Below are 10,177 nucleotides of genomic sequence, written 5' to 3' on the forward strand. Positions count from 1 at the left end.
CAATAAAATTTTTGCTCCCTATCTAAAAATCATTACAAGGTAATATTTTGTAAAGTAAAGTAACCGACGAATGTGTGGCATAAAATGCCTCTCCGAAAATTCGTGTTTTAAAAATCCAGCCTCTTAAAGAGGAGAAGCTAATCGAAACGTAGTAAAATTTGAGCGAAAGACGCGAATGTATCGGTATTGAAATTACGAGAATCAACTCGTAGAACGGCGTAAAAATAGAATGTTCGGTTTCATTAATCTGCACAATGCCAGGCATACACGTAGGTGCGGGGAAATGGTATGTGTTTCACAGTCCTTTTATAGATCCGTGACTGCTTTCGATACCGTATACGCCGGACTGTAATTAGTCTGTAGGACTGGATCCAGCTTTCAATGGACCTTCAATGAGCACTACTAATGACGACCGGATGACGCATCCGGAATGCCTGTTTAAATGATAGTACGCTAATCCAATGGCAAGCATTTCGCTTTTGCGCCTATCGTGAGACACATCTGATCTCGCGTTTCAGTTAACGTACCAGTTCTTTCTCGTTGCCTCGTCTAATATGCATCGCGTGCCGTAATCAGTCCAAAGAAACCAGGAGAATCTTTTAATTGAAATACATCGCAACGACGAGTATTTCATTTTTCCACAACGCACTTGATATTCGAGAATTTTCGTCAGTGTCACATTTTCCCTCGATCTCCAAAATTCTACGTTGATGCATGCATACTAGGATAACAATCGTAAAAAAATTTTCGTAATTTTCCATGATGATTTTATTCTTTTTTTTTTTTAAATTATTTCCTCAAAAACTCGCAGTCTAAGAATTACAAGTTGCAAGTACACATCTTCACATCTAATCTACCAATTAACAAAGAAAGTTCGAGAGATATTTCATTTGAAATTTAAAGTCATTGAAAATTTAATACATTTCGCAAGGAGGAGGCTTGAAGAATTACATAAAGTGAAAGGATCAAGTGATCGAACTGTTTTCTCTACTTTTCAACAACAGTAATTGTGCTGCACAATTATTTTCGAACTTTCTAAAATGGATTTTACTCCGATATCTAACGGTACACCGAAATTTGAAAATAACGTGCAAAATCTGCAACTTTTAAAGTTTCCGAATCGAGGAAACTCGCAAACAGAATTACGTTGCTTTTACTGTGCGACAGAATTCGATCGTTCCTCGTTCGATTTTCGATAAGCTGGCGATGTTTGATCTAATACTAGGTTGGATTTACGTACGAGAGATATAGAAAGCAGATCGGAGGGGAATACGAATTTCCGCGCGGTCCCTGGCCGGGAAGGAGGGCTGCGAAAAGAACACGAAAACGTAAACAGTGACTTAAATCACCGTACACGCCTCGGGGAAAGATCGAAACACGGTGTACATCGAAAGGATACCTCGGCGAACGTGGCGGAATGATGAGGTGTCGCGCCGGAATAGACAAGGACTTTCCGGTCCGCTATTCCATCCCGATTCCGTAATCCATTCCGGATACCAACGGCATCCTGCTCCTTGCTTTTCCCCCTCCTCTTCCCCTTTTTTTCGCCGTCATCCTCCTCCTCCAATCGGCCGGGGAGGACGCTTCAGGACGCGATACAGGACATCAGTCTTTTCTGTCTTCGCTTCGTTCGGGAGCTGTAGGATTCCACCGAGAAATTCCACGCTCGATTCGCCCTTCTTCCCGTTCAATACAAACGCCGTTCTCGGGTTCGCCGCGTACCGTGCCCCGTTTTCCTTTCCTCGGCTTCCTTCCTTCCTTCGTCGTGAAATCCTCAATATTCAAATATTCCTTTGCGAGAGAGGGAAGACGAGCCAAAGCAGGAAAAAAAAAGAGAGAGAGAGAGAGAGAGAGAGAAGAAAAAACAGCGAAGAAGGCGGAGAAGCAGAAAGAACTGGCCGAACAACGAGATCAGGACGACGAGAAAAGTAAGGGCTACGCGAGAAAGCAAAAGAAAACGAGCAGGTGTGGGTGATCGGTAAAACGAAAATATGAAGCGAACAAAGCGGACGACAGAGGTGGATCGTGCAATGGAAACGAAGACTAAAATTAGAATAGAACCGGAGACTGAGCGAGAGAGAGAGAGAGAGAGAGAGAGAGAGAGAGAGAGAGAGAGAGAGAGAGAGAGAGAGAGAGAGAGAGAGCAAGGCCATGGGAAATGGCGGTGGAAAATCGAAAAGGTGGTTAAACCGGGAAACGGTGAAACGAGCGAGAGAGCCAGGACAGCTACTTGCGAGAGGTTGGGTGTACACCGGGGCTCGCATTCCAAGCAGACTTGGTGAACCGGGTTCATTATTTTCTCGTTATAAGTTTCTACAACTCGAGCTTGTTGTCGTAACGCTGTTAACGCGGACGCGTCGCGAATTGTTAAAGCGGCTGGCGAACGATCGGCTGCCGCGCGTATATATTCGGCGGCTTCCTTAAACCCCGCGTCACGCGCCGCCCTACCACTTCGCTCCTTTTCATCCTGGCCTCTGCTCAACCGCCGCTCTCATCCCCCGACGCCAATCCCTCGCTCTGTTCACCCTTTATCCTCCTCTTTTTTTCGTTTATTAATAAACGAGCCACTGTCGCTTGTCTCTCTCTTTCTCTTTTTCTTTTCCTTCTTTTTCACCCTTCCAGCCAGCTGACTCCTCTATGCTCTCTCTTCGTTCCCTCGGAGGCGAAGGAGATGAAGAAAGGCGGATGAGTAAGAAAAAGCTAGCAGTGACACGACGGAAGGCCAATACTCGTCTCGTTGTTCCTTCGTGATACCCAACGAAATTATTGAACAACCCCGGTAACTCGATATACTCCCTTCAACTTGGTCTCGAACACGACGCTGTTGAAACCGGAACGCTGTCACGAATATCTTTCGTAAAGCGTTGCGTTCGATCATGTCACTTTAACAGTGACTTTAACTATACCCTTCGATTTCGACGCGGTCCTTCGGACGCGCGACTTCTATCCTTTTCCACTCGCTGCCAGTCAAGACTGACGACATTCGCGGACAATTGACTCGTTATTCGAAAGTCTAATTGCAGATTCCTGTTACTCTTATATACCAAAAATTAAGATCGGAGCGACCCAGATGCACACACCTGACTTTGTTGTACAAAACAAAAAGCTTTAAACTCAAATTATAATTCGAGAAGTAGGAGTATTAATTAAAATGTATTTGGATATTTCATATATTTTTCCATTTTCTATAAATTATTACATTATTAAATTATTTGCGCAAATTTATATATTTTATGTATACAATAACTCGTCGCTTTCTTTTTGAACTGGTCAGTATGGTCATCGGATAGAAATTATTGAAAAGTAATAGATTTAACATTTGTTTCACCTGGGTTACATTTAAATATACTTAAAACTGAGAAACTGTTGCAATTTGGGACAAAAAGTTGCCGACGTGCGTGGCAGAGGTTAACCACTTGCGCTGGCAACTGATTGCGGACCGTAAAGAGTGACCAAACCGTATACAATGATTCGTCGCTTTCTTTTTGAACTCGTCAGTATGATGTTATTGGATAGAAATTATTGAAAAGTAATAGATTTATCATTTGTTTTGCCTGGGTTACATTTAAATATACTTAAAATTGAGAAAATGTTGCAATTTTGGGACAAAAAGTTCTCGACGTGCGTGGCACGTCATTCCAGCGCAAGAGGTTAATACGGAATTCCACAAGTATAGAATACCGATAAATTGACAAGAGTCATTCCACAATGGCGAAAGAGTTATAAAATCGTCGGGGAATTGAAAACGTTGAAAACGGCGTTGGAAACGTAGCCAGGCGATCCGATTCGATTCAGACGGTACAAATGAGTGGAGCGATATTAAAATCTACGCGGGCAACAGATGGGCTCTGATAGCTTTACGATGCTCGAGCCAATAACGAAAATCATTAAATTAGCTTTAACCGCCGGTGCACGGCGTACTGTTAACAGCGTACTAATTTTATTATTTAGTAGTGGCATAAAAATCCAGGAATTCCCTTCGTTACTACTCCCGCAATTCCCGATGCAATTTACAGGCTTTCAAAGTAATAAGTTCGTCCGTTTGGCTACGTTTTATCTCGCCATTACGTTTACAAGCGTATTAATATTGCATAACGCGGGCGTGCAACTTTCCTCTGTATAAGCGTACACTCGAGAAAGAGATACGTATTATGAAGAACAACACTTACCTTGTGTTGTTTATGTGAAAATCCACAGCAACGGAGGATATTTTCTCTTTCTCACTTCAAAAATTTGATCAACGTTTCCACGACGCACTTTCAAACACTAACCCGGCGACAGCCATATTGCGTACAGCTCCCCCACCATAGATTTGGCGCCAATTTTGATTTACCGATCATCGGTAACATGACGACCCATAAAATTCTTTACGAAAGGGACAAAAGACGAGACTGAAATTGTGAACGTAATCTGTAATATCATCTTCGAAATATATACGTAAATGCAAATTATTGGTATAAATAATTAAAACTAATTATTTTCTTTAATGTGATATAAGGCGTTTAGTTCGTCCATTTCATAACGCGGCGCTAGTGTTTGTTACCCCATAAAGAAGATAAATTTTCATTCGCAACAAAGAGTAGTCTAGTGAAATAAATTACACACTTTTGTAATTTTCTCTCAAGTTAACTGGACCATCAGCTTTCTTTCTGGACCAGATTTGCAGCGTAAAATGCAAAAATAAAAATTTTCAAAAATTATTAGTATCACTGACTGGCCAACAGATGGCGCCAGTGCCAAACCAAAACAATTTGTGCTATTTTCGAAAAAACGTTAATCAAAGAGGAATAATTTGTCAACTTTTGAAATTGCGTTGTTTTTTTTATTTAAAACGTAGCTAGCTTCCATTTTTTATTTCAGTCACATTTCAGAAATAAAAATTTTCAAATTTTACTTAACATATCAAAACTCTTTTTCAAGTAATATTCAATTTCTCGCAAACTACATTGAATATTTGAATCAAAGTTGTTTGTGAACATAATCATCTTCGAAATATATATCTAAGAAATATAAATTATTGATGTAAATTATTAAAATAATTAATAATTTCTTTAATATGAATATTGACTAATGATAGATGATTAGATCTGTTAGTCAATGATTGTATGTGAGGTCCATTCGTATACCTCGCCTGTGACGAGACTTCAATTGGCATGTACCTCATGTGTATTTCACCTTGATGAAATGTCGCAAAAATAATATTCATCTGACTTCAAAAGATGGCACTACTAAATACGCTTAATGCTCAGAATGTGGATATGTTTTCAATCAGTCTTACTCTTATCACTTTGCTGTTCACTTCCAACTTTCGTGAATTATTAAAGAAGATACATTTTTAACATTGTTCAAACGGAACAGACTTTATTCTTTCTTCAATGTTTCACTTTTAAATGTGTAGATGAATTACAGTCGTATATAGTAACAATATATAATATATACGTACGTAATATCTCATATCACATAAGAGATTCGCATGCTATACGCGTTAATACAATTTATTTGTAACTGCTTCTATTTATCGCACGTTCAAATGATGATAATATTATCTTAAAAAGTATCAGAATCTTTTACATTCTATTTATTTCCGTAGAAAGTGCATGTACTTTATTCAAAGTGTGTTAGCCCTTGAACGCAAACTTGAAAGATACTTATAATTGACAGACATATGAATAATGTGTTTATTAAAGTGTTTCTTACAGTCTGGTGTAAAAATAACCCAATGTACTTCTAGTGTTGAATGTAAATCATCTTACACGTTAGTATTTAAAAATTATTTATGAAATTCAATATGTTCACGACTATCTGTGATGCAATTTTTGCGATAGAATTTTAAAAATAAATATATATGTATATTTATTTCAAAGACGAGTTAGAAAATTTTAAAAGTTTTTTTAAGTATGAAAAAAATTTTAATCTGTACAATAAAGACAATTTATATGTAGTTAATAAAGTGATTTATAGAAGAGCATTAATGGCCTTGCACTCATCAATAATCATACAATACAACCAGCTTCGCTTCTAATATAAAACTCTTTTTATTCCCATTGTTTTATATTTTTATTTTCATTTCATTTTATTTCAACATTTATTTCTAAAACACAATATAATATTTTATTTATTATTTTTAAATATATTAATTAAAATAATTAACTCAATTGAATATAACATTTTGGATAAGTAAATATCGCTAATATCTTGACATTTATACCTTAATTAATATTTAGAAAAATGTTACCACCGACGTATGTCGAAGGTTTTCACGATTTGGAAGCTGTTGAAACTATGGAATATAGACCTCTTGGCAAAACTGGATTAATGGTCAGCAAATTATCACTTGGTGGCGGACCATTTGGTTGCCACTATGGGTTAGTATTTTTATTTAAGATTTAAATAAAATTAATCTATGTTTGATGAAGGAATTTTGAAAACAATATGTTTACAAAGATATCTTCAGCGTTTAAAATTATCATAATTTATATACTTTTATATGCTAATATGATGATAGTACATATGACGAAAATGAAGCAATTAACGCGATACGTCAAGGAATACGACAAGGAATTAATTATATTGATACCGCGCCATGGTATGGCCAAGGTCGATCCGAAACTATCATTGGAAAAGTAATTCTATATCTATTTCTTTGCGCTTTACAATATATATACATGAGAAAAATTTTTTTCAAATGCTTTAATTATTTAATTCTAGGCTTTGAAAGGCATTCCACGTAAAGCATATTATATCGCGACAAAAGTCGGACGATATGAATTAAATTACGAAAATATGTTTAATTTTTCCAAAGAGAAAACTAGAAATAGTTTTCTCAATAGTTTAGAACTTTTAGGTTTGGATTATGTTGACATCATACAAGTGAGTACAATTAATTTTTCATAATGTAATTTATTTATCAATTCGTAACATTTTTTACAGGTTCACGACATCGAATTTGCTCCAAGTTTGGATATAGTAATCACGCAAACACTACCAGAACTATCAAGGCAAATTGCGGATGGCAATGCAAAATACATTGGTATCACCGGATATCCGGTATCCATTTTAAAGGAATGTATCGAGAAAAGTAATATTAAAATTTCTTGCATACTAAGCTATGCAAGACATACATTAATAGATAACACTTTATCTGAATATATACCATTTTTTAAGGTAGTATTTAATAAATATCTGTACTTTTAAAAGTAATATCTATTAAGGAATTAAACAAATGTCATGGTTTTTAGGAACATAATATTGGTATAATTAATGCTTCTGCGCAGTGTATGGGACTTTTAACTAATAAAGGTCCACCAGCTTGGCATCCCAGTTCAGAACAAACAAAGAAAATATGTACAAATGCTGCTGTGTGTTGTAAGGTAAAAAATTTTTAATCTGTATACAATATAAATTATCTTTCAAGTAAACTACTTTATTTATAAAACAATGGGAACTTATTTTTGCAGGATTATGATGTAGAATTAGCTAAATTAGCACTATGGTATTCTACACAATGTAAAGATATTGCCACGTATTTAGTTGGAATGCAAAATTTGAAAGAATTACATATGAATCTCGATGTTGTCAAAAATGGTATCACTGACAAGGAGAAGAATATACTTCAAGAAATTCAAGAAAAGTAAGTATACTATTAAAATTCGTAGTTACCAATTACTAGTTAATAATTATTTTATTGTTATTAAGTAATTTAATAATAATAAAGGTTTTTTAATCTAAATCTAATTATCGAAACGAATTATGAAAACAAATATAGAATACATAAAATTTTTATTTCAGAGAAGATACAATATAGTAGTAATAAAAATTTTAAATATATTTTGCATGCTATGAAATCAATTAATACTTTTAATTGGTGACTCATTCTATGAATAGGGCAATATTATACATTAAAATTTAAATTAAATTTCTTGCCCTATCGTTCTATGAACACTATACAAAATTTTTCAATTTTTTTTAATGTAGAATATTATTGTTTATGTAGATTATTATTTTATGTAAAGTTTGCATATTTAAGAAAATATTCATTGTGTTCTGTATGTTAATAGTTCCCGTTATCAAAGACTTTTAAAGTGATCTGATATAGGATAACATCCTATCTACTACATTTTTATGATACATAAGTTTCTAGGCTTTCCTATTATACTCCAAGTTAATATGAATTTGGTGAGTTGCCAATAATTAAAATAAAACTTAACAATTTGACCTCAAAACAATAACTCAATGGTAAATGATAGTATATAAAATAATTCGATTATACTTATGCACAAAATTTGAAAATTCAAGATAAAAAAAAATTGGAGCTTTCTTATATATTATAATAAGATCAAGTGTAAAATGATCCTTTGCGTTCTTTCAGATATTTATCTAAAGTAACAGAAAACAATTGGGAAGGCAAAGAACTTCAGGCATACTGGAAACAAATAAAAAAGTGAGAAAAATATATTTTTTTACATATAACGTTATTACACTGTTAATATCATATTCAGTAACACGTTAAATGCCAATGTATATAATGCATTTTTTACTAAAATTATATTTTCAGTATCTAACTTTACAATGTAAATATTTTAATAGAATAAACTATAAATGCAATCATTAGATATACTTGGGAAATTTTATATTCATTGTCAGACTTATAAAATCAGAATTTGATTCAATATTTAAAAGGATATTAGATTTGATGCTTATTTATTAAGCATTGATCTACTGTAAACTGGAGGCACATAATCATCTTCACCAGGCTTAATCTGATATGTCAATTCATACATCAACACAGTTATAAGCGAGCCCAAAATAGGTTTATGATACATTTGTTGCAATTCAAAACCTTTCTTAAGACACAGTTCTCTCCCAGCTTCTGTATATTCTGAGCCAACAAGATTAGCACAGCTATAACCTTCATCAATAGCAAATTGCACAGCAACATTTACAAGACATGAAGCTATTCCTTTTCTTCTATATTGCTCATGTACATATAGCCTTTTGATCCATGCGCCTTTATCTAATCTATGGCTTTTACACAAGGCAACAGTTCCTACAATTTTCTTAACCTGAGATGAAATATCAATGTTTGAATTACGGAACTGTTGTTCTGTCATTAGGTTATATTGTACATTCTTTGGATCACGTGTCATTAGATAAGATTCAAATGCTTCAGCAACCCAAAAGCATGAAAAGGCATTAGACATGTAAATCCTGTCATAATAAATGAAGAAGCTTTTATGTTGATATTTATTTTCATTTAAACTTTGTTTTTATAATATAAATTTTAGACTATTTTATTAACATATCTTAATTATGAAAAAAAATTATAATTTTAATATTGATTTTTTAGCATTATTATTAAATGTGTAAATAAAAAAAAATTTTACCTTGGTATATTAGAAACTTCTTCACTTACTTCCATAGTTTTCGCAGTGAAAGCTATATAAGTTCCAACATATACCAAAAAAATGACAAGGGGAATAACTAAAACACAAACAGTTAAAGGCAATCCAAAAAAAATAAACATTATAGCGGCAAACAATATCATTAATTGAAAAGTCAATTCTTTAAATACAATGCCAAAAAACGTTGAATTTAAAGAAGACATTATGCCTGCTTTCACTAACTCTTTACAATTAATTTCATCACCCGGCTTATAACTTCGTATTACTACAATGTAGCTCATATTGTAAGACAATTAATTATTTCACTTTATAACATTTATACATAATTAACAAACGAAATACAAATCAAACATAAATAAACATATTGTGAGGTTATGATGTTTTCGATATTTTCGCCATCTGTAGCTAATACAAAACCAAATTACTATGTATATCCATAAGTAATTAATATTAAGCATTTTTTAAAACAATATTTTATATAATATACATGAAGAAAATCAGTAAATCTTTATATTTTTGATCTTAAATTATTAATTTAATAAAATCAGTCATTAATGTTCTCAAACATTAACCTTAATTATTTTAAAAAGCTAGGGAAATAAAAGAAATAAATTACTTTTTATTATTTAATTATTTGATTATTATTTAATTATTTGATATATTTTGCAAAAAAATATCTTTCGTGTTGTTTGCACAATTATTTCCTTCTTTTATTTTATAATGAATTCTTTTATTATATAATTTACTAAATTAGTTTGTAGACCTTATAATTATAA

General features: G+C 33.4%; 2 protein-coding genes across 3 annotated transcripts; one reads left to right on the forward strand and one right to left on the reverse strand.

Moving 5' to 3' along the window:
- Window positions 1-5,468: 5,468 nt before the first annotated feature.
- On the forward strand, window positions 5,469-8,615 carry LOC122530464 (L-galactose dehydrogenase-like). 2 transcript variants are annotated; one of them, XR_006307004.1, is made up of 9 exons: window positions 5,469-5,755; window positions 6,225-6,365; window positions 6,506-6,623; window positions 6,709-6,870; window positions 6,931-7,164; window positions 7,239-7,370; window positions 7,458-7,630; window positions 8,058-8,175; window positions 8,369-8,615. XR_006307004.1 is itself a non-coding variant. In XM_043657458.1 (8 exons), exons 1-8 carry the CDS (start codon window positions 5,673-5,675, stop codon window positions 8,442-8,444), a joined length of 1,119 nt encoding a protein of 372 aa, XP_043513393.1. In that variant the 5' UTR covers window positions 5,471-5,672; the 3' UTR covers window positions 8,445-8,615. The 2 variants fall into 2 exon arrangements, 1 of the variants encoding a protein (XP_043513393.1); XM_043657458.1 differs by lacking the exon at window positions 8,058-8,175 and having other exon boundaries at window positions 5,471-5,755.
- LOC122530465 (N-acetyltransferase family 8 member 3-like) lies at window positions 8,436-9,907 on the reverse strand. The gene is made up of 2 exons (XM_043657460.1): window positions 9,384-9,907; window positions 8,436-9,207 (listed from the first exon to the last, which is right to left on the reverse strand). The coding sequence occupies exons 1-2, from the start codon at window positions 9,680-9,682 to the stop codon at window positions 8,697-8,699; spliced, it is 810 nt and encodes a 269-aa protein (XP_043513395.1). The 5' UTR covers window positions 9,683-9,907; the 3' UTR covers window positions 8,436-8,696.
- Window positions 9,908-10,177: the final 270 nt, after the last annotated feature.

This window comes from Frieseomelitta varia, unplaced genomic scaffold (assembly GCF_011392965.1).
Source record: "Frieseomelitta varia isolate USP_RPSP 00005682 unplaced genomic scaffold, Fvar_1.2 scaffold_343, whole genome shotgun sequence".
Classification (NCBI taxonomy): Eukaryota; Metazoa; Arthropoda; class Insecta; order Hymenoptera; family Apidae; genus Frieseomelitta; species Frieseomelitta varia.

Coding starts and splice junctions, on each gene's coding strand:
- LOC122530464 (XM_043657458.1), top strand. CDS start 5,673: ATGTGTTTATTAAAGTGTTTCTTACAGTCTGGTGTAAAAATAACCCAA. Junction 6,871..6,930: donor ATTATGTTGACATCATACAA/GTGAGTACAATT, acceptor CATTTTTTACAG/GTTCACGACATCGAATTTGC. Junction 7,371..7,457: donor ATGCTGCTGTGTGTTGTAAG/GTAAAAAATTTT, acceptor TTATTTTTGCAG/GATTATGATGTAGAATTAGC.
- LOC122530465 (XM_043657460.1), bottom strand. CDS start 9,682: ATGAGCTACATTGTAGTAATACGAAGTTATAAGCCGGGTGATGAAATT. Junction 9,208..9,383: donor GAAGTTTCTAATATACCAAG/GTAAAATTTTTT, acceptor TTATTATGACAG/GATTTACATGTCTAATGCCT.